At 56.4% G+C, this 23749-nt stretch overlaps 1 protein-coding gene and 1 long non-coding RNA gene across 7 annotated transcripts in view; one reads left to right on the top strand and one right to left on the bottom strand.

The window, feature by feature from the left end:
* The window catches only part of CXXC5 (CXXC finger protein 5), a 33854-nt gene extending 25551 nt beyond the window's left edge, over nucleotides 1-8303 (top strand). For 3 of the 6 annotated variants that reach the window (XM_061423639.1, XM_061423640.1, XM_061423644.1), the window contains exons 2-3: nucleotides 4675-5744; nucleotides 7271-8303. In XM_061423639.1, coding sequence (XP_061279623.1) covers nucleotides 4836-5744; nucleotides 7271-7315 — 954 coding nt within the window. In that variant the 5' untranslated portion in view covers nucleotides 4675-4835 and the 3' untranslated portion in view covers nucleotides 7316-8303. Of the gene's footprint in view, nucleotides 1-247; nucleotides 387-4674; nucleotides 5766-7270 lie in introns of those variants that run through there. The other 3 variants (XM_061423643.1, XM_061423641.1, XM_061423645.1) reach the window with 3 other exon arrangements.
* Nucleotides 7637-14745, bottom strand: LOC133251327 (uncharacterized). The gene is made up of 2 exons (XR_009737582.1): nucleotides 14204-14745; nucleotides 7637-8740 (listed from the first exon to the last, which is right to left on the bottom strand). It is a non-coding gene; the product is annotated as an uncharacterized LOC133251327 (long non-coding RNA).
* Nucleotides 14746-23749: the final 9004 nt, after the last annotated feature.

Below are 23749 nucleotides of genomic sequence, written 5' to 3' on the forward strand. Positions count from 1 at the left end.
TCTTCCCAGGACCACAGGGCATGGGGCTGCTACTGCTACTGTGTGCAAGGTCCAGAACATCTCACCGTGGCCACCTGTGTGCAGGTCTACATGCAGACAGCTCCAGCCCACCCCACATGCCCTCCTGCCCCATCCCTGCCCATTGCTGTGTAGCCTGGAGGACCCGGGACAGAGCCCTGCTGAGGTCAGTTTGGGCTCCCCTGGCACAGAGGGTGGAGTGAGCACTCTACCACCACCTCTGGTGACCTCATTGCCAGCTGGCATTATGATGTCACCGGTCCAGCATTCCCTGTTCCTGCTTGGATATCTCCAAGCTCCCGGGTGGGGACACTCCCCTGGGGCCTGTGACAGCTCGTGCCCCCGACCACGTAAAGGTGACAAGCATGGTAACAACCCACAGGGAGGGGGTGAGGGCAGCCTCAGGGTGGCTGGGTCACCTTTCCCTGGTAAAGCAAAAGCAGTCACAAAGCAGGGTGACTAACACTTGGGCTCTGGGTTCAAGTTCTTCCCCTACGGGGAACCACTCTTTGACTTTGGCCCAACAGCTTGAACCTCTCTGAACCTCAATTTCTTCATCTCTGGAATTGGTTCATAGTTCCAGTTCATTGAGTTCTGGGGAGGAATCAGAAGGGAGAGAGAACATGTAGAACATGGGAGTACAGGGCCGGGGATGCAGTAGGTGCTCACTAAATGCTAGCAGATAGGGTCCCTTAGATAAGGGAGCCTGAGTGTCACTTGGCTAGAGCTGGTTAGGGAAGGGCCGTGTCCCATATTTTCTGGGGCTGGCCCGGGTCTGGGAGTAGAGGGAGGAGTGGCCCCAGCTTTGACTGTCTCTCACGTCCCAGGACAGCCAGTGAGCTCCAGCCCGTAGGAGGTGGGGCCCCACAGCTCAGCCCTGAGAGTGGGAAGCCCTGACCCCCAGCCCTCCTTCCTGTCTTTTCCTCCCAGGCCTTAGACCAGAGCGGGCCAGGGCTCATCTGGTCTCCCCGACATCTGCCTCCACTTCCCTCTCCCAGGGGCATGTCCAACTGCCTTCTCTTGGTCCCCAGGCCCTCAAATATGGGATTCCCTTCAGGGTTCTGTCTCCATGTCTCTCAGATCCTCTCATCCCTGGGCTGGGCCAGGTAGCCTGTGTCTCTGAACCCAGTTGCCCTGGTCTCTGCTCCCCACGATGCTCTAACCTTGACCCTTTACTCTGTCCTCTATCAGCCCCTTTCTCTGACCCACCCCTTGAGTTCTGTGTCTTGGATTCTCTGTCCCCACCACCTGTCTCTATTCTTCTGGCCTCGCGTCCCCCTCTGCCCCCCAGCGCTCCATGACTGGTTCCCCCCCACCCCCGCCCCCTGGGCTCTGTCCCCGCCCGTCAGCCCCTGGTCCCCGCTCCCGGCCGGCCCGGCTCCTGCATGGACAAAGGGGTCCTTTGTGGGCTGACCGCGGCTGGCGGGGCGGCGGGGCGCTGGCTCCGCATTGCTGATGAAACGGAGCCCTTTGTTGTCCCTCCTCAGGCGCAGTATTTCTTTTTGGGGGCTGGATGCGTTCCTGGCAGGGCTGATGATGGATGCGCCCGCCGCCGCCCGCCTGCCCGCCAGCTTTCCCTCCCGCTCATTCCCGCTCCGCTTCAACGCAGCCCCAGCTCCTCCCCTGCCGCCTGGGCACTGCCAGGCCCTTTCTGGCCTGGGAGAGGGTTGCTGTGTGTCTTGCAGTAGAGGCTGGGGCCTGGGAGAAGGTCTCCTCTTATGTCTTTCCCTTTCATGAGTAGAGCCCGTGAGCCCTGTGGTCAGTGGTCTGCTGGGACAAGGGTGTCAGCTTTTCCCAGGGTCTGAAGGAGATGGGCCAGGTATGGGGCAGATCTGGGACAGCCTTGGTTGGGGACTAGGCCATGGGGACTAGAGGTTGGCATCTGCCCACCCTGGGGTTTCAGGACAGAGTTACCCTGTGTGTCAGTCCTCGTGTACCCCCAACTTCACTTTCTGAGGCTGACAAACCAGCGTTTACTGCCTGCAGCACCTGTTCCATGACATATCACGTCCTCTGGGCCTGAGCTTAGCATGTCCCAGGACCTAGTTGGGGGAGGGGGGGGGCTAGGCGAGGGGAGTCCCTGAGGAAGGACAGAAAATGAAAGATTGGAGAGATTCAAAGAGGGGGCCAGAGACAAACAGAACATGAGATTAGATCCCCACCAAGAGAGACTTGGTATGGAGACAAAAGCAGAGAGAGACTTAGCTTGAACACAGGCCCGGCTGTGTGGCTGTGTCTGTGTCAGAGGGAGCTGACTTCTAATTGACCTGCCCGCCCCACACGCAGAGCCAGATCGTGGAGCTGGGAGGAGGGAGGGAGTGGAGCAAAAGCAGCGTTAATGCAGCTATCGATTTCTGCCACCAGCCTGCAGGCCTCAGAGGCGGGGGGACGCACAGAGGGGCTGGGGCACAGACTGTTCCCCTCCCCACCTCTCTAGCCTGCGGGCGCCTGCCTCCTCCTATCTTTTCCCTCACCCTGCATCTGGGGCTGTGGTCCAGGGCAGGGTAGTTGAGCTCAGATGGGCAGGGGCTGGGTGACCTGGCATGATAGTCACTGGCCCTGGTCTCAGTGGTCATGGTCCCCCACACCTAGCCAGGGTCCCTGATGCCTGGAGGGGCCCTGATCTCTGATGACAAGGGCCCAACAGCCAGCCTGGGCTGGAGTCTTGGTGGGTAGAATAGAGCATAGCTATCCTGGGATGCATATGCACTCACCCTCCTTTCCTCTTACTATGACTCTGACCCCAGTGACACCCCCCGGCCCAGTCTGGACACCTTGCCAGGCCATCCTGGGTTTGTCCTAGTGGAATCTGCCAGCTTGCCCAGCTCTTCCTCACCACTCATCCGCCTTCACTACGAAGGAGCTTAGATGGGCCAGTACCTGCTGGGGAGGCAGAGTGGCTGGCTGGCTGCTGATGCCTGCCTTCTCCTCACCCTGGAGAACGGAGCTTTTCCCTTGCCAGCACTCGCTTCTCCTCGTGGCCACTCCTTAGCAGTCCTGCGCCAGGGGCCCTGCCTGCCCAGGGCCTCGATTTCCCGTTCTGTCAGTTCACAGGCTTGGGCTGGATGACCTCCCAGGACAGGCTGAGTTCTGTGACGGGGATGGTGGGGTTGCCTGGGGACAGAGATGAAGTGTGCACCACCCCCAAGCCCAGGGCGGGACAGGCCCGGCCAGATGTGCGCCTCCCCCTTGAGTCGCCAGCTGCTCGTGGCGGGGCCCCGTCCTCCCACCCCTCTCTTGGGGGTTGCTGGGCCACGGCAGGCAGATGCTAGGGAGCCAGGGCTGATGAGGAAACTACCACTCCGCTCCATCTGGAACAGTTTCTTCCAGAGCTCCGGCCAAGGAGCCTGGCTGCTCACATGCCTTAGTCTTGGGGCCTGAGCAGAACAGGCTCTGTCTTGGGAAGGGGCACCCCCACACATGGACATGGCCAAGGAACAGACTCCATTCCTGAGAGGGTCACACCTCCTCTTGGGAACAGACTCCATTCCTGAGAGGGTCACACCTCCTCTTGGGAAAAGACTCCATTCCTGAGAGGGTCACACCTCCTCTTGGGAAAAGACTCCATTCCTGAGAGGGTCACACCTCTGGGTCCCTTTGGCCCAGAGTCCACTCTGTGCTGTCTGCTCCCACTGGGAGCTCTCTCCAGACCCATCTGGGAGCCAGGCTGGGGCACAGCAGTGAGGCCTATCTAGAGACAAGAGTGGGTCCTGGGGTTGAGAGGGAGTGGGGAGTATGTGCTGATGGGTGCACAAGGGTGGCCCCCTACTCTTACAGGAGGAGGCTTGTCCTCTGGCACAGGGCTGCCTGCCCTCTAGCAGGAGGGTACGTGCTCCTTCAAATAAGGGCTCTGTGCTCTATTTGGCAAATTCTGTGAAACAAAGTCACTTACCTTTACCTGCAGGACTTGACAGAGCCTTGAGATAATTAATGTGTATTAGGCATCTTGGGCTTCCCTGGTGGCTCAGATGGTATCTGCCTGCAATGCAGGAGACCTAGGTTCAATACCTGAGTTGGGAAGATCACTTGGAGAAGGAAATGGCAACCCAATCTAGTATTCTTGTCTGAAGAATCCTGTGGACAGGGGAGCCTGGCGGGCTACAGTCCACAGGGTTGCAAAGAGTCGAACACAACTGAAGGCTTAACACAAAATTAGGAATCTCTAATGAGCATCCAGAAGCAGCTTCCATACTTTGGTCTGTATTGCCAAGCTCTGTGTCCACCCCTCTTCTACATAATTGGGTCAGTGAAAGATTAGGAAGCAGAGGTTAACCTCTGAGGTTAATGGAGCTCTCCTGCTCTCTCCACCCCCACTCCCCCTACAGGAAGGACCACCTGCCTCGGTGAAGTCTTCCCAGACCCTAGCAGGGGGACCCGGCTGAGCCTCCACTGCGCTGCTGAGTGGCCATGTATCTATGGGACAGTCAGTTCTTCTCCCAAACCTTGTCTTCCTCACCTTATCAGATAGGATATTCCTAGCCACTATTTGTAGGTTTTTTATGAGTCTTAACTGAGATAGTACAAATGAGAAATTCCTAACTTTGGCTGGCACTTGATGAATGCCCTGGTGAGGCTGTGGTGGTTGCCGTGGCGATGCACTTGGTGGCTGGAAGGTGTTTACCACTGCCCTGACCCTGTATCCTCTCATCCTGACAGAGTGAAAGCACTTCCACGTGGACACCCGACCATGTACCTGCGCTGAGGGGCAACTCCCACCAGGTCTCTCTGTCCTGGGCGGCAGGACCCCGGTGCTTGTCTGTGGACCCCCCGCAGTTGGCAGGCTCCCCCGGCAGCGGGGTCAGGGCCTCGGGCCCACCATGTCGAGCCTCAGCAGTGGCCCCCAGGACACCGGCGGCAGCAGCAGCAGCAGCAGCAATGGCAGCAGTGGCAGTGGCCCAAAGGCAGGAGTGGCAGACAAGAGTGCGGCGGTGGCCTCTGCTGCGCCAACCTCGGTGGCGGATGACACCCCACCCCCCGAGCGGCGGAACAAGAGCGGCATCATCAGTGAACCCCTCAACAAGAGCCTGCGCCGCTCCCGCCCCCTCTCCCACTACTCTTCGTTTGGGGGCAGCGGCGGCAGTGGCGGTGGCAGCATGATGGGCGGGGAGTCAGCTGAAAAGGCGGCCGCAGCCGCCGCCTCCCTGTTGGCCAACGGGCACGACCTGGCAGCGGCCATGGCTGTGGACAAAAGCAACTCTACCTCAAAGCACAAAAGCAGTGCTGTGGCCAGCCTGCTGAGCAAGGCGGAGCGCGCCACGGAGCTGGCGGCCGAGGGACAGCTGACGCTGCAGCAGTTTGCGCAGTCCACGGAGATGCTGAAGCGCGTGGTGCAGGAGCACCTACCGCTGATGAGCGAAGCGGGCGCCGGCCTGCCCGACATGGAGGCTGTGGCGGGTGCCGAAGCCCTCAACGGCCAGTCCGACTTCCCCTACCTGGGCGCCTTTCCCATCAACCCGGGCCTCTTCATCATGACCCCCGCGGGCGTGTTCCTGGCTGAGAGCGCGCTGCACATGGCCGGCCTGGCTGAGTACCCCATGCAGGGAGAGCTGGCCTCCGCCATCAGCTCAGGCAAGAAGAAGCGGAAACGCTGTGGCATGTGTGCGCCCTGCCGGCGGCGCATCAACTGTGAGCAGTGCAGCAGTTGTAGGAACCGAAAGACTGGCCATCAGATTTGCAAATTCAGAAAATGTGAGGAACTCAAAAAGAAGCCTTCCGCTGCTCTGGAGGTAACGGCGCCTTAGAGGGAGGTGTGTGGGCTCTTGTGTCTGTCTGGCAGTCCAAACCCACCCCCGTCCCCATCCCCACCTTTCCTGCTTGGGCCTATGTCGGTGATGCCCGGCTGTCCCTGGGCTCTGCAGTTTTAGGCCAGGCTCCAAGACACCAGTTCATTGCCCCGAGAGTCAGAGCCACATCCCAAGATGCCCTTAGGTTGTAGTCTGCAACCTAGGCAAGCACGTAATTCCACATGGGGGCCTAACATTCCCTCCAGACCCCAGGACTCTGAATCCCAACCCCCTACCCCCTGCCCCGCACCATCCAGAGTTCTGGGTCAGGTATTGAGATTCCCACACAGGTCCTAAGTCTCTGACTTTCAGACATGTCCTAAAGTTTCCAGTTTGTGACCCAAGATTCTGGGACTTTCCCCTGCCCCATTTGAGGGGTTCTGTCCTGTAGATCCTCTGGGTTTGAGGGATAAGCCCTCCGTTTGCCCCTTCAGAGCCTTTCCCAAGAATAGAGCAGCTCCAGTGCCAACTGCTCTGCCCTGAGTCCTGGAAGACCCTAGCTCTGGACATCTAAGTGACAGACTTGGGGTGCCTGGAGGCCCCAAGTTCAGTCTGGCTGCATAGTTAATGGCCAGGGTTCCTATGGGCTTGGGAGGTGGCTTGAGCCTGGGATGTGGGCAAAGTTTGTCCACTGTGGATTAGTTTTGAGAAGGCAGAAAGGTTCCCGTGATGCTTTCTCTCCATCCTTGTGGCAGGGCCTGTCCTCATGTCCCCAGCCATGACAGCTTCACTGTGATGCCAGGCCTGGGTATAAAAGCATCTTTTCAGCCAGCTGTCCCTGCCCTGCCTTGCCCCTCTGCAAATAGGCTTGACGCAAATGTCCAAAATGGTTGCAAAATGATAATGGCACCCCGGCGTGGCTATCCCCTTCACCTCACCCAGCTCTAAATCTCATATGTCTGCTCTCCTGCCCAGAGAACATACCTGGATGCACACAAAGGCACCCACTCTCCTCTTGTGTAGAGACAGACAGATACACACACACATCCTGCCTTGTACACAGTCTTATTATAGACGCAGTGTCTTAATAAACACAGCAAGCATCCTTCCACCTCACCACAGCTCCAGACACACTACACACTGTAGCATAGCTCAAGGCACACATCCTTGTGTGCGTCCAGCGCACCTGAGTACACGCTCATTGAAAAGAAACGTGAACACAGCTCCTAGAGGCACCGTGGCCACCTGGCGCTTGTGGCCTCTGGACCAGGGAAAGGGGTCTTCCTGGCCGGAAGGAGCGTTCCTGGGCACAGTGGCTCAGCTGGCCTCAGGGTGCTCCAGGCCCTCCAGTGGCCAGCGGGCCAGGCTCCTCTGGCCTGGCCAGGATGGCAGGAACTCCACGGGGTGGCTGCTTTTCCTCCATGCCCATCCCTCCGCCAGGAGGCCATCCACGGGGGAACGTCTTTGCACCAGGCCCAGCCGGACCCTGACTGAACTCTCTCCTTGTTTTTGTCTCCCGCCCCCGCCAGAAGGTGATGCTTCCGACGGGAGCCGCCTTCCGGTGGTTTCAGTGACGGCGGCGGGAACCCAAAGCTGCCCTCTCCGTGCAATGTCACTGCTCGTGTGGTCTCCGGCAAGGGATTCGGGCGAAGACAAACGGATGCACCCGTCTTTAGAACCAAAAATATTCTCTCACAGATTTCATTCCTGTTTTTATATATATATTTTTTGTTGTCGTTTTAACATCTCCACGTCCCTAGTATAAAAAAGAAAAAGAAAAGAAAAAAAATTTAACTGCTTTTTTTGGAAGAACAACAACAACAAAAAAGAGGTAAAGACGAATCTATAAAGTATCGAGACTTCCTGGGCAAAGAATGGACAATCAGTTTCCTTCCTGTGTCGATGTCGATGTTGTCTGTGCAGGAGATGCAGTTTTTGTGTAGAGAATGTAAATTTTCTGTAACCTTTTGAAATCTAGTTACTAATAAGCACTACTGTAATTTAGCACAGTTTAACTCCACCCTCATTTAAACTTCCTTTGATTCTTTCCGACCATGAAATAGTGCATAGTTTGCCTGGAGAATCCACTCATGTTTATAAAGAGAATGTTGATGGCGCCGTGTCGAAGCCCCTCTGTATCCATTCATGCGTATGGAGCTGTCGCTAGGTGCTCACAGCGCGGGAGGGGGCAGCCCACCTACCCCCGGGGCACCAAGGGGCCCCAGAATGGGAGCCCCCCCGCAACCCTAACAGTGATGTTTTTGCAAAAATGAAAGTTCTGTTCATTTATCCATTGAGATCTGGGGAGCCCATGTCTCTATTTCTGATCCTGGCTACTTACCTTAGAGAAAATAAGTCCTTTTTTCTGGCCTCACTGATGGCAACAGAAGAAAGGACTTCTCTGCGTGGCCCCCTGCCGGTGGGGGTGGGTGCCCAGGGCCCCCCTGTGGCCTGGGCCCCCTTGCCCATGGCCAGCTTCCTGCTGATGAACATGCTGTTTGTATTGTTTTAGGAAACCAGGCTGTTTTGTGAATAAAATGAATGCATGTTTGTGTCACGAAACACCACTGGCTTCTTGCTGTCCGGGTTTGGGGCCTTGCTTGGGACTGTTGCCGGGCAGGGGTTGTCTGGGACGACCTTGGGAAGGAGGAAGGACGGCCTGGGGACACTGAGAGTGGGATTTCTCGGGAAATGAGGTCTTCACTGGATCCAGAAATGGGGCAAGCCAGAGCAGCCAGCCTGGTGGACAGGATGGAAATGCTCTTAAATCTAGAAGTGGCTGGTATTGGAGCACCTCACTGCCTGATTGTGCCCCCCGCCCCCTACTGAAACCTGGATCGCCAGGGACCATCACTTACCTGGGGCCACCTTCCCTGTTCACCTCAAGTCACCAGGTCCGATCAGTGTAGGGTAGCCAGCAGTTCTGGCTGGGGGTGGGGCTTCAGCTGCCTGTTCAGGTTCTCACTTCTTCATCCTTGCAGGGATCTAAAAAAGTGAAGCTACAGGGAGCAGTTTCAGCCCAGGTTCACGGGGACCTGGCTGTGCCCAGCACGCACACACGCACACAGACAACCCCCCCTCCACTACCCCTACACACCCCCCTTCAGAGCTGCTGGAGTAGGGCCTGGAGGTGTCCTAGGCTTTGGGCTCTTGTCCCCACCCCACCCTCCCCGCTCCCCCTAGAAAGACTTGGCACAAGGTTGTCCGGGGTCTCTGAGGCCAGGTGTCTGGGGCAGTCACCACAGCCACATGGTCTAGGCCAGGGCAGCCTGAACAGGAAGGGGTGGCAGCTGCACACCCCAGCCCTGAACGTCACAGAAGCTGGATGTGTGCAGGACGCAGCCATCATCCACTCGACCAGGAGGGCCTCTTCCCACCCAGCAGCTTTGAGTCTGGCTGACATGGAGCTAGACTCAAGGAAGAACTTCCTGACAACATTGGAGCCTGGCTTCAGGTGGGTGAGGGCTTTTCAGATGTTGGAAGGGACAACTTCTGAAGCTAAGTGGGCGGTCAGGTGGGGGGAATGTCTCTGCTATTGTTCCTGGGAGGAGAGAAAGCAGCCAAGTTGGGTGGGGGCTCTGAACCCCCGACCCCTCCCCGGGTGTCACAAGCTCCCTCCGAGCACCCGGAGCTCGGCAGCCTGGCCTGGCACAGCAGGGGCAGGCGGGGTAGTGGGAGGCAGCTTTCAACTTCATCTCTGCCTGGGAAAAATTCCCTTTCATGTGGCTGCCTGTGATCTCTCCAGGCGGCTCTGCCGAAGGGGGGCGTCCAGCGGGGAGCAGGGGGAGGTGTTACAGCCCAGGGCACCCTCACCCCCTGCACAAGGCAAACGGCAGCACCTACAGAAGCTTCTGGGGACAGGGAGGGTCCTCCTCAGGGGAGTGGGGATGGGAAGCCTGGCCAGCAGGGGGCACCCAGGCAGGAGGCCCCAGCCTGCCCCCGCCTGGCTGCTGGCAGTGCATGGGCCGCAGATGGCCTCGGCCAGCCCTCGTTGGCATGCCTACAGGTGTGGGGTGGATGGCTCTGGTGCCAGCCCCAAGGGGGGTATGCCGTGACTCAGCCAGCCTGTCCCCTTTTCGCATGCCAGCCCACAGCCCAGCTCCTGGGCTCACTCTCCATCACAGAGAAGCCTGGAGTCTGAGGCCCCGCACCTCTGCCAACTTCGTCCTCTTGAGCTGTGCTTTGTGGAGAGGGCAGGCCTAGGCAGGGGTGGGGATGACTTGTGAGGTTGAACACATGATGAGACCTCAGTTACCTCATCTGGGAAATGGGGACAATCATAGTCTCTCCCCACCAAGTTGCCTGAGAATGAAATGATATCACTCTAGGGAAGGGCCTGGCTCCTTGTAAGCACTCTGTCAATAGTAGCTGGTGCTGTTATTTTAAAACTATTCCGCACCTAAATCTAACCAAGATGTCCCCCACCTCAGGGGGTGCATCCTCCCTAAAGCCCAGCCACCCTACCTCTCATCTCTCCACAGAGTGGCCTAGCTGCTGCCCCAGCCCTGGACCCTGCTCCCGCATGTCTGCCTCTTTCTCTTTTTAATATTATCTTTGGTCGCACTGTGCAGCTTGTGGAGGTTATAGCTCCCCAACCAGGGACTGAACCCCAGCCCCAGTGGTGGAAGCACTGAGGGACCCCCAGTCCACCAGGGGATTCCCTGTCTGCCTGTTTCTATCTGGCTCTGTGTCTTGGTGGTCCTTGCCTGCTTCTGACTCCCTTTCCTGTGTTTCGTCACCTCCCCATGCACCTCAGTCTCCAAGTGTCTCTTGTGTCTGTCTCCCTGTATCTCTCACTTCTGTCTCTCTGTTGTGGGCTCACCCCTGCTGCTCTCCCATCTGACAGAGAAGTTCTTAGAGGCGGGCTCCCCTGTGGAGCTGAATGTCCAATTCCCCTCCCTGGGGGTGCCCTCAGCTCCCTTATGCTACAGTTGGGAGCCTGACCTCCTGGTAACCTGGGAGCTTTACCTCAAGTACCCTGTACCCCCGCTTGGATGGTAGGGGGTGGTTGGAGAGGCTGGAAGTGAGCGCACCTGGGGCTGGAGATAAAACCAGCCTCCATGTAGCTCTGCGTGTGTATGTGTGTGTGTGAGAGAGAGAGAGAGAGAAAGAGATGCTTCAAGGCCCTGACAACCACATGAGGTCTTGCACAGCATTGTGGCTATACGTGACACTGAGACATTATGAAAATGGGTCTGTGCAGCGTGTGGTAGACTGATGTGAGACCTCGTGTGGCCATGGATTAGAATGTGATGTCCGTGGCCCCACACTTTGGGATGTCCTGTGACACTGCATGTATGATCCTGTGACATTGTTCAATCCTGTAACAGACCCAGTGTGATACCAGGTTGTATAGCTGAACGTGTGACACTGGATGTGCAACACATACTGTATGGTACGCGTGACCCTGAGACAATATCCTGGGTGGTTCTCTGCGGTTTGCGATGTTGTGTCTGTGTGGCCATCATGGGTGCGGCCCTGAGACTGGTACCAGGATTCTGTGTGAGTGTGTGCTGCCGGCCTGTGATCGTGCTGTGACCTTGTGACACTGCCTGGGTGTGTGCTCATGGCATTGTGTGTCGGTGTGCACCTGTGCTCCCCTCGGTGATGCTCACGTTATGCGCCATGTGTCTTTGTCTACAGCATTTCCTGGGTCTCTGCCCTGACAGCCGTGCCACTCTGGGGACAGAGTGAGGGCCCTGGCAGCCCCTCTTACCCCAGCCTGGCCCTGAGGCCCAGTCTGGGTGGGGGAGCTGGCGTGGGGGCAGCAGGCACGGTTCCCACGGCCACCACAGCCCCTCTCCCAGCCCTACCACCGCCGGCTTCAGCTCTGCAGAATATCCTGGCAACCCCAGCCTCTTTGTTCTCTGTGGCCGCCAAAGGCCTCTCCCCACCCCAGCCTACCCAGAGCCTGCCAGGCGCCCCCTCCCCTCCACAGCAGTGGGGTTTGGCCTGACCTAGTCCCTTGCTGCCCTTATCCCCCTCTCAAACGGGGGCCCCTGTATCGTGCCCTGAACCTGACTCAGCATGCCAGATTGGGCCTCTGACCCCCTGCTGTGAGCCTACTGTCCTTGTGCAGGAAGAAGGAAGCAGGACAGCCCCTGTAATATACTGGATGACTGTGGGCCAAGAACTAGGCTCTCTGTGTGGGTACTTCTCCTTGGCCCAAGGCTAGTTGGAGGCTGTCTTCAATCTGGGATGGTTTCAATTTGTTCAATAAATTTGTTTCTTTGGCTCCAGAAAATCATCAGGATAGAGATTATCTATTTTACAGATGAGCAACTGAAGTCCAGAGAGAGTTGCGGACACACCCAAGTCACAGAGCAAGATGGTAAAGGGACCTGATTAGAACTTGGACTCCTGGCTGTCAGATGCCTGCGCCAGGCCTCTGGGAGGATCACTCGCTGCCATGGATGGGAAAGAAGGCAGGGCCTGGGAGTCTGAGTCTAGACACATTAGTTCTCCCCTCTTCTTGGTCACTATGTGTCAAAGCCACGTTCTGGGTGTGTATGTGTGTGTGTGTGTGTGCGCCCTTGTAGATGACCTTGGCTGAATGCCGTTGCCTCTCTGTTCCCAGGAAAAAAAGGGCAACATAACCAGAGACCATAGGGTGAGGCACTCGGTGGGGTGCTTTGCAGAGCAACAAGGTCACCTCATGGTTCCAAAACCCATAGCACCTCCAACAGGGACATGGGGCTTACTGGGCCTGGAGGCAGATTCTGCTGTGGGGCCCCAGCCTCTACTCCCAGAGCCAGCCCAGCTCTGCTGTCACAGAGGCGGTGGTGGTGGCCCCATGGCTTTGCTGCATTCAAGGCCACTTCGGCCTGACATGATTGCAGCCCCAGCTCCCACTCCCTCCCAGGTGCCGGAGATGGACGGATGGAGGTCACTGTTCACTTGGCCCTGGCCCCCCACCACCCACCCACCCGCCACCCTGTACTGACGACAGCCAAGGTGGGGGAGGAGCAGGCAGTCACCAGCATGTTATTAATACAGACCTTAACCTAGGCACCCTGCAGGCAGTTAAGCGACACAGAGAGGCCCAGCTGCCCCCCAAGCTCACACAGCCCTGCAGGGAATCCTGTCCCCCAAGGTCTACATCTCCCCCGAGGGCCCCTTGAGGGCTCTTCCTGCCACACCGAGTGGAGAACGGCTGGGGAAGACAGAGGGGGTATGGGAGGGTCCCCCGAGGGCACCGACCCAGCTGCCAGAGCGGACACTTTCATCTCTCTTCGCCTGTCGACCTGCCATCCCTCAGCGGCATTAAATTCCCCTCCTGCCAGAGAACAAGGGCTGCCTCAGATTCCAGGCAGCAGGGCGTGAAGCTGGGGTGGGCCCAGGGGAGGGGCGCCAGGCCCTCCAGGGCCCGGGCCTGGGCTGGGGGCTCTGGCGGCCAGCGGCCGGTCTCCGTCCAGATGTAGTCTGTTTCTGGCAACCTTCTCCCTGACTGATGCCTTCCTCCTCTTTCAGGTGCTACCTCCTCAGGAGCTTTCTTAACCCCTGCAGGCCATGTCTAGTGTCCCAGTGCCAACCCCATCACTGCTGACCACTCTGGGTGGCATGGCCTGGCTTCAGGGCTGTGGTCTGCAGCTCAGTGAGGCATCCCTGGCACCAGAACCCTTCTGTAGACTGAATACACGCATTATCTCCTCTTTCTGGGCATGTTTTCCCTCTTGTGTGTTTCCAGCTCTAGTTGAAGTACCAGTCACAGGTGAGGGGAAATGTACCAGAAAGAGCCCCCTTTTCCCAGCCCGCTGGAAACTGCATATTCTGCATCTCTGCCCTCGGTCAGAGGTGCTGATGACATCGCCGCCTCACAAGAGGCAGAGCTTGTTGCCTGTGTGCCAGGCATTGGGCTAGTCCATTGCATTTACCAGCTCACTCAATCCTCACAACCCTGTGAGGACAGCAGTGACCAGTTATCCCATTTTCTAGATCAGAAAGTTGAGCTTCAGAGAGGTAGAAGTAGAGAGACATACACAATGTCACAAAGCCAAGTTCCTCTGCTTTCAGAAGCTGGCCTGTAAATACCTGGTGATGTCTCAGGCTTTGGCTGGAAGAACCCCCCACCCCCACCCCACATGCTGCCTGTGATCCTGCCCAGATGCAGGATTAGGGTCAGGCATTACTTACTTAAACTTTTCTGCACTTTTTGACTATTTTCTTTTTTACTTTTTTTTTTTTTTCCAGTAAATATGTATTGCTTTTCACATCAGAAAGCCCAATAAAGTTCTCTAACCAAACCTTCTTAGGCCCAGGAAGGTTTGGAAACAAAGAGCACAGTGTGGAGTGAGGGTAGGGGATGAGAAGGGAACCCAGGATCACAGACCCCTCCCCTGGAATGACAGGATCAGGTATAGGGGGGCCCGAAGTGGCTGCAGCCTGAATCTACAGAAGCCTCTGCCCTTCCACACACCCCCGCCCCTCCCTGACCTGTCCCCATCACCCGCCCAGCCGCTCACCCAGCTCTGAGGCTGCCCAGGAAGGGGCACCGCCTGTGACTGAGTTGGCTCGGCTGCAGTGGGATCCACAGGCAGCTGCTAGGGTCCGGGGGGAGTGACTGCGAGGGTGAGGGCAAGGGCAGTGCCCGCTGCCGCTGTTGATAAGGCGACGGAGCCCTGGGGAGCCAGGACACAGTGAAGCCATGGAAACGAAGCTGAGGTGTGAGGCTGAGGCTGGCTCAACCACTTCCTCCAGGTGGCCACCTCCCAGGCCTGGCGGGACAGGTCCACTGGCTCCCTGACCCTGGGGGCTGGGTTCTGGCAGGCTACTGGGTAGAGTTGATGTCACCTCAGCCCTCTTGCCCCAGGCCAGGCTGGGTTCAAGCCTTGGGCCTGAGTGGGGAGGGTTGGGGACAGGGGCAAGGATGCTCTGAGCCCTTGGCTCCAAATCCCCCTAACCCCTTCAGTCCCTCCCACTTTCCACCGCCCCCTCCTCCCCTATGAATCTGTGTGCATTATTTACCTTAAGCATTTTGATAAATCATAATAGGAGAGACATCTGCCGTCAAAACTGCAAACTGCATTTGGGGCTCAGCTGGCGGCTGAGGGCTAGAGGCTAGGGGGTGCACCGGCTCTGGTGGTCTAAGGGGGGTAATACGGACGCCCCTCCCCTCCCCTCATCTAGGGCTGAGCCTTGAAGGGGACACAGGCCCCATTATTTGGGACCCCTCCTCACCAGCTGCTGACCACGAAACCTTCCCAAGGAGTCTATCCACTCCCCCCGCCACCCCTGCCTGCCTCCCTCTGCCTCAGAATTAATGCAGCCGTGACAGCGGCTGAGAAGTCCCCCGAGCGGAGATTAACTCCCGGGGCAGCGCGGGCGGGGTTGACCATGGGAGGCTGAGGAGTGGGGGGCTGACGCACAGGCCTCACAAGATTAATCGCCCTGCAGCCGGCCTCATCACGAGGGTGCCCAGTGCTCCAACCCCCACCCCCAGGAGGGCGCTGGGTCCTGTGTCGGGAGCCTGCCCTGCCTCCTGCAGCCCCCGTGGCTCTGACGAGTGGGAGGATTTGAGAAGCCAAGACTGAGTTCTTTCTCATTTTCTCTTCCCTTCCTTGTGGCCTTTGGGGATCCTGAGGACCAAGCAGCAATCCTGGGGCCTCTTTCCCTCCTCTGTTCCCAGCTTGGCTCAGCAGCTGGGGGAGGCGGGGCTCTGACCCTTGCCTGTCTACCTACCACCCGCTAGACCCCACTGATCCCCAAAGCAGAGCTGAGGGGTGGGGGGGCTCAAAGAGGGGTGTAATGGATCTGTTGGTCCTAGGCCTGCTGGGCCTGTGGTCCAGCCAGCCCCTTTGACCATCTTGGTGGGTCTGTGGAAACAATGGAGGGAGGGGATCTCCAGCAGAAACAGTGAGATTGCTGGTTGATACAGTGCTCGGGGCAGGGACCTGGGTTTTGGCCTTTCTCGGCCAGTTTTCTTTCAGGGGTTGCTGCCAGTGGGACTGAGGTTAGATACGGGAGTACAGTTTCCTAAGCAGGCAGAACCTAAGGGATGCTGAGCTGTGGTTGGCATCCACCTTGACTCCGTAGGTCCAGCTGGAGAACTCTCTTCTCTGCACCCCCTGCCCTGGGTGCCCCCATCACAGCCCTGCTGAGATCAGACTGAGTAAACCCTCCTCTGTTCACTTGCTGGCTAGAAAGTGAGCTCCAAAGGGGATGGGCTTGTCTACCTGGAACATGTTAGGTACTCAATAATGTGGAATAAATAGCTGAAGTGGAGGTAGAGAACATGGGGTGCGTGCGTACGTGCGTGCCTGCTCAGTCATTTAGTCATGTCCAACTCTTTGCAAACCCTATGGACTGTAGCCCACCAGGCTCCTCTGTCCATGGGAATTTCCCAGGGAAGAATACTGGAGTGGGTTGCCATTTCCTCCTCCAAAGGATCTTCCCGACCCAGGGATCAAACCTGAGTCTCCTGTGTCTCCTGCATTGGCAGGCAGATTCTTTACCACTGCACCACCCGGAAAGACCAGAGAACATGGGGTGGCCCTCTATATACAAAGAGTTGGAGAAAGGCCTGAATCTCAGCTGGAGGATCCCAACTGCAAGGTCACAGGTTGGTGACTGCCAAGATGGGGCCCCAAGAGAAAAAGGGACTTGCAGCGAAGCTGACACTCTCAGGCTGCATACCCTTCTACAAGAAGCTTCTCTTTCTTGGCTTTGCTTCCCAGAGATACTCTGAGAATCGAATGAGACATCTTGGGTGATGTCCTTGTTATCTCTCAAGCCTTGTACCCCTCAGTGAACAAGAGATCTATGTGGATGGGAAAAGACAAGAAGGCTTCTTAGAGGAGGGGTAAGTAGAACTGAGCCTTGAATGACTGTATTGCTTACCTAGGAGACTTAGAGATTCAAGCAGTGAGGAGACCACACTGCACAGAGCCCACAGGACTGTGGTGTCAACCTCAAGCTCCAGGATGAGTGAACTGTGTTTTGTCTCGGGCACAGTGGGAGCCAATGATGGTTCTGGAACCTGGATAGTCTTTGAAGGAACTTAAGTCTGCAGTGAGGTATTCAGTCAACCAGGGTTTGTAAGGCAAATTCCCAACCCCATTCTGGGCCCCCGGGGCTAGGCTGGGGAGTCAGCAAGAGAACATGATCATGCTACCTACCATGCCCCCTTCCAAAGGAAACGTGCTCTTAATTAGAAACTAGGGGGCTGCTCTTGCCAGAAGTGACCTATCTGTTCTGGGGCCTTGACCACTCATTATAGGATGGGGAACCCAGAATGGCCAGGTTGGAGAGCTTCAGGACCTGTTCACATCCTGGGGACACTGGGTCCCAACTCCTATCCCCCAAACCTTAGCCTTGAGGCAGCAGAGTCCTGGGCTGAGAGGCAGAGGGCTAGGACTTCCATCCAAGCTGTAACCTGGTAGCTGGCTTTGTGATCCCACAACCAAAGGTATAACCAGTCCCCCTGTCTAGCCTTCCCAATCGATGCAAAGGAGTCCTTTCCAGCATCAATCAGCCAAAGTTCTAGGCCTTTCCTAGGGGTTTAGACATCACGAAGGAGCTATAATTTGGGGGTGCTTCAATACAGCCCCCTCTCCCACCTCTCTGCTGGGCTTCCTCCTTTGCTCTGCTCTGACATCCACACCTCCTTACCCCTGACCCTGTGGCCAGCAGCCTCAGCAGCTGTCATCCGTTGTCATGGGAATCTTGTAGCTCTGACCTGGCTGCACAGGAAGGAGCTGGCCTGGAGCTCCTAGCAGGGAAAGCTAAGGGTAGCAGGTGATGACATGGGGGTGCCTGTCCTTGCCAGCGTGGCTGGGTGGTGATGCACCCCACAGGAAGGGTGCATTGGAAAGATGACCTGGATGGGGGTGGGCTGGGGTGCAGGGTTTCAGGGCCTGATTGCTCCCAGCCCCTGGGTTCTGCTCCTTCCTAGGCTGCCCCCACTACCTAAACCTGGCTCCACACTGTGATGGTAGGGAGGGGTGGCAGGGACCTTCCCATTTCCCTCACTGCTGGTGGTTGCTCAGAGCCCTGAGCTCAGCTCATTCTCAAGGCTAAAAATACCAGGGAGGCGGCAGCGCCAGCTCCCCTGACACCCTGTCCGTCGCACCCCGCCCCCCCCACAGCCAGCAACACACATACGCCCAGCCTGGACCAGGTGCCAAGGTGCAGCTTAACTCACTATGATCCATGGAGTTTCCTAAAGTCCCACCCTTGTGCAAGACTCAAATCTGGATTCTGCTTTCCAATCTGCTATGAGATCTACAGTAGCCCTCTGGCTTTTCTGGGCCTTTCTTTCCCTTTCCATATAATGAAGGTGCTATAAGGAAGAGGAGCAACTTGAGAATGGAGTAGATGGTCAAACCCTGGCTGCCCTAACTCATTTCATTGCCATGGAGGTCCTGGCAGCACCCCAAACTAAGCACTGGGTCAGTATCTCCCTTTTCTGGATAAGCACACTGAGGCTGGAAGGTAAGTGTGGCTCAAGGGTGCTAATCAGGCCTTTGAGTTCTAGGGTGGCCCTTTCTTGTCCTGCAGTAGTAAGTGGAGCTTCTGGGACCCCCAGACATCTGCTGAAAAAGAGGTATGTGCCTGTGTAGTAGAGGAGGGGCTAGCTCCCTCAAATCTCAGAGGAGTCCCTGGTTCTGTGAGCATGACTGGGATTGAGGAGGAGTCCACATGGCTCTCCACCTGCAGTCTGGCCACGCTGCCCATCTGCAGTTCTGGCCCAGGCCAAGGGGTCACACTGCCCACAAGGACTTGAGGTCAAAGTGAGTACCCACCCCAGCCTTCTGCCCTGAGCCTATGTCTTCTCTCCACCAGCCCTGGACTCAGGCTTCGTTTTAGGTTTCATACTCTCCCTTCTCTCCTAGACACCAGATTTTTTTTTTTTTTTTTTGGCCACACCACGTGTCATGTGGTAGTTCCCTTACCAGGGATTGAACCCGTGCCCTCTAAAGTGGAATCTTAACCACTGAACCAGCAGGGACGTTCTGGAAACCAGAATTTTTGCTCATCCACCCTGCTTTATTTATTAATGTATTCATTTTTATTTATTTATTTGGCTGAGCTGGGTCTCAGTTGCAGCCTGCAGGATCTTTGATCTTTGTTGTGGCACGCAGGATCTTTAGTTGTGGCATTCAAACTCTTAGTTGCATCATGTGGGATCTAGTTCCCTGACCAGGGCTGGAACTCGGGGTCCCTGCAATGAGAATGTGGAGCCTTAGCCACTGGACCACCAGGGAAGTCCCTACTTTGCCTTACAGAAAGCCTGGTTTCTCTCATACGGGGAGCAAAGGGGAAAAGAAAGATGGGTGCCCCTGCTAATTCCAGCACCCTACATGGAAGTCACAACCATTCGGTGCTGAGAGGCCGGGAAAGCTATACCCAGATCTCAGCAAGCCCTGGGGGTCCACGCTGTGAGACCTGTGTTATTGAGTCCTACTCTTCCCTACTCGATCCTGGCACCCAATTTCACTGACATCCTGAGAACCACAGGGCACACTTCCCCTAAGGTCTCAAAGGTTGGAGCTGGTATCTGTAGGACCAGCGCATGGGTTTTCTGAGGGGGGTCACTCAATCCTGCAGTGCAGAGAGTAGGCTTCAAGTCATAGACCCTAAGTTTGCCATGCTGGTCCTTCCTGAGTGACCTTGGGTAGGATACTTCCTCTTCCTGGGTTTGTCCATCTGTAGAACAGGTGTTTAACAGCACCAGTCTGTAAGGGTTGGTGAAAGAATTAAATGAGATATTCCCATAAAGTGCCTGGCAGAGTAAACGCTCAATAATCATCATTTCATTCTGAAGCCTGGAAAGGAAGGGGCATTTTCTGAGAGGGTTCTGGGACACCTATTTGTTAATTATTCCAGTGTCAAGAACTATGTTGGTTGCTGGGTCATAGGACCTAAGGCTCCAGCTGGAGTCCCTGGGTCTGAACTAGGGGACTCCAAAAGAGAAGTGTTGCCCATTAGTTTTGTGAACATATTTTTAGCCCATAAATAGATGCTCTTAGGTAAAACATTAATAAACTGCATCACGTTGGTGGGGAAAATTAAATGTAAATTAGATAATTAAAAATGAAGCCTATGCCCGCTGCTTGGTGCTATTACTTCTTATTAAAAGTTATGAGAGGTGGATCTGGGTGAGGTGGGAGGCTGGTTGTGAGGTTTCAATGAGGGTACGGTCTGCAAGGGATTACCAACTGGAGCCCAGTCGGGTCCCTGAGTCAGTACCTTCCCCTCACCAAACCTTAATGTTCCCTGATTTATAAAAGAAGAACAACGGGACCTACCTTCACAGGACTGAGGCAGGGCTGATGTGAGATAACTTCTAGAAAGTAACCAGCACGTAGTAGGTGTTCATTAAATAACTGTGGTTACTAGTAATGACATCACTACCATCATGGCAATTAGGTTTCTCTCAAGCAGCAGACAGACCCCAAGCTGAGGACCTTACAGACCAAAGTTTCTGCACAGGCCACCCTGGCTAGCAAGCGGGGTGGGTACTATAATCTTACTGTATTAGATGAAGTAAGGCTCAGACAAGGGGAATAAGGGATCCAGGGTTGCATAGCCTAGGAAGTAGGTGGCATTGTTTACTATTCCAAGGTCACTGGAGGGGAAGGTTGGAGCAAGACCACTCCAGTCTCATTGCCCTGCTTCCCAAAGGTAACAGGTTACATCGACTCCTTTCTCTTTTCTGCACCTGCCCTGTGTTTCAGGCTCTTTGACAGTGGGGACCCAGAGGTGAGTGAGTCATCCCAGAGTGAGGAAAACAGCCTGAGGGGCTATGTCCCTAAGAAGCTAGTCTCTAGAGCAAGACTGGAAAGAAGAGAAAGGCCAGGGGAGGGGGTCTGAGGTCTGCCCAGGAGGTGTGATCTGGCCCAGCAATATGAGGCTGGTGGAGCCTGGAAGGCAGGCAAGGCAGGTAGCAAGACCAGCTGGAGCAAAGGCAGGGAGGCTGGGAAGCCTGCGGCCGGGCCGGCGGTGGGCTGTGGAGGGTGCACGATGAGGGGGTGGGAACACGAACACGGAGCGGGTGAGTCACCGTTTCTGGGCCAGGCAGGCGGCGGCTGCGGAGCGGGGGGCGCATTCCTGGCTGGCAGGGCGGCCGGCACTAATGTCTTTCCCACATGGCCCCGAATTCCCGGCTCGGCACGATCACACGGGCAAGACGCTCCCGCGGCCACCCCCGCCCCAGCTGCCTCCTTCCCACGGAGAGGGGAGGGGAGGGGGGGAGTGTGGTGGAGGCAGGCTGAATGGCGCCCCCGGGGCAGTGGAGGAGGGGGGTCTTCAGCTTGGCTTCCCAGAGGGCTGCGCCCAGCGCGCCTTGTGCACCTTGACAGGAGAAACACTGCGGTGTTGGTCAAAGAGCAAGGTCCAGCCTGGGAAGCAAGCGAGGGAAGGAAGGAGGTCCTAAAGGGCCATAGGTCCTTTTGGACGCATCCCTGCTTCTCTGGTCCCATTCATTCAGCCCGCCCGGTGTAAGGCCCTGGCGGAGGGGGAGCTTTATTTACTTATTTATTTTTCTGGAGCATTTGGCCTGATCCAGAGCCACCTGCCCCCACCTCTCCTTCCTGCTCCTCAGGCTCCGCAGTCTGGGGTCGGAGATTATCTGAGGCTGTGGGGCATCCAGCAAGGGACTGGAGCTGGGGTTCCTGGAAGAGGCCACACCCAGTCCCCCATTCCATAGGTTGAAGGACAGGCCCATTTCAGACTAAGGAGACTGTGAGCCACTGCTCTCCCACACAGCCCCTGTTGCTGGGCCAGGCCCTTGAGGGGAAACTGAGGCTGCAGGGGTGGCCCACGCAGAGCTCCCTGTCTGCTGGGGGAAGATGGTGGTTGTCCCTCCCATCTGGGCTCAGAGGCGCTAATGAGAGTTAAATGTGGGGCGTGAGTCACTTCAGAGAGGGGGCTGGACCCACCTCCAGATGTGGATCCTGGGTGGAATGGAGTTCTGTCCAGACGGCTCAGCCTTTCCCCCAGTCCTCTGTGCTTTGGCAAGGGGGATGGATTTCTGCCCTAGCAGATCAGGCCCTGTCACCTGAGCCAACCTCTTCCAGATGGCTGGCTCCTTAAGGGCAAGGGGCCTATGGAACCACAGGGGGATAGAGATGGGGCTCAGTTCCTCAGGACTTGGGGACAGACCAACACCTGGGGTTGTCTAGTGATTATGAACCCTGAGGTATGGTGATGTGTTTGGGATGGGGGTGGGCAAAGGGCCCAGGCCACCCGGAAGGATTCCCTCACCCCGTACAGCCCATCTGGCCTCATTCAGACCACCAGGCTTTGACCACACAGGGTGACTGTCCTCCCACCCCCCAGACCTGACCTCAGGCCAGCACAGGGACTTCAGTCTGCAGTTCCGTCAGGACAGATTCTGTGTGTGTGTGTGTGTGTGCCCGTGCGCATGCTCCTGTGATTGGGTCTATTTGTGTGTATTTGTGACTGAAAGTACTTTTGTGAATATTTATGTGTGATTGGCTGTCTGTGTGGGTCACAGTATTGCAGGGAACTTGAGAGGGGATGGTGGGTTTCTGCATGTCTCTATCTGTTGTGTCCCATGTATGTCTTCATGGGTCTTTCCATGTGACTGAGTGTCTGTGTCAGGCTAGCCCCATTCACAAGTTCCCTGGCTTCTCCTTGAGCATCCTATCACCACCATCAGGAGCCACAGGGTTAGGGGAGTAGATCAGGAAGGGAGCTCTGGCGGGGGATGCAGTGCCCACTGTTCCCAGAATGTAATGGCCTGGTTGGGTGGGCAGCACCAGGGGGTGGGCAGGGGCGTGGGCAGCCCCAGGAGAGAGAGGAAGGGGGACAGGGGAGGGCCCCTGCTCAGCAGTCCCCTCCCTTCTCCCTCCGCTCCCAGCCCAGAGCCTCCTGGCAAGAGCTTATTTGCATGGTATTTACATTTCATTTGCATCGCGTTCAATTAAAAACCTGACCAGCTCCCGCCTGCCTGGCGCTGCCTGCCCAGCCTGGTGAAATCGTTGGTTGGGCATTGCCTGCTGCCTTCCCTCCTGGCCCCCACAACCCACATGGATTGACTGATGTGGGAGGGGTCCTCTTCTCAGTGAGATCATCCAAGTCACCCATCCTAGAAGTCAGAGGGCTGGAGGTCCAAATGAAGAAACTGAGGCTCAGAAAGAGTTGGTGGGCCACCCCAGGCTAAGGTCCAGACTTGGACAGAGCTAGAAGAATATTAGCTGCCCCTTTATGGCAGAATCTGTATGAGGAGGGGTGGTAGCACCTGGATGCAATATCTCATTTGAATGAGGGCAGGCCTTCCATTATCCCCATTTTACAGATGAGAAAACCAAGACTGGAGAACGCAAGCCCAAAGTCATTCAGCTGACCCAGAATTCAGATCTTTGTTGGTATGACTTACAAGTCTGTGCTCCAAACCCCAAGCGTGAGCATGCCTGCCAAAAGTACGGTGCCTCCCTCTCTCTTCCTGGTGAAAGGAGCTCGTTACCTCCAGAGTCATTAGCTCTAAGATGAGCTATTACAGCTATCACTCTAACCTGGGGGGCTGACCCAGCTGTTCCCTGTTCTCTGGCTTCCTAACTCTGACAGTCATGTCTATCCCTTGCTACAGGGTGGAACACTCTCCCTCTAGAAGTCCTTCCTGGAACCTGGCCATAGTCTTTTCTGTTGCAAGACTGCTCTTCTTGGCAGTCAGAGCTGGTGACTTTGTGAAAGGCAATTAAAGACCGTGCTAATGAAATAAACTCTAGTGGAAACAGCCAGGCTAAGGGTGAAGGATGGATGGAGAGATCAGGCAGGCCCATGGAGAGACATCCAAGAGACATCCAGGAGCAAGCTTGGACAGGGGGAAGTCTCAAGGCCCCTCCAGCCCTAGATCAAGAGGCTTCCTGGAGCTCCTTCTTACCTGGCCAGAGCTGGATTGGTGGATGTCATCTACCCAGGTAGGACTTGGGAACAGTGGAGGTCCTCAGGCTGCCCATGGAGGAGTCATTCAGGACCCAGAATCTAGCCCTAGAAATGGGGAACCTTGGTGTTGACTGGCCCCAAATGCCTCCCCACTCTGGGAC

The sequence above is a fragment of the Bos javanicus genome, chromosome 7 (assembly GCF_032452875.1).
Source record: "Bos javanicus breed banteng chromosome 7, ARS-OSU_banteng_1.0, whole genome shotgun sequence".
Classification (NCBI taxonomy): Eukaryota; Metazoa; Chordata; class Mammalia; order Artiodactyla; family Bovidae; genus Bos; species Bos javanicus.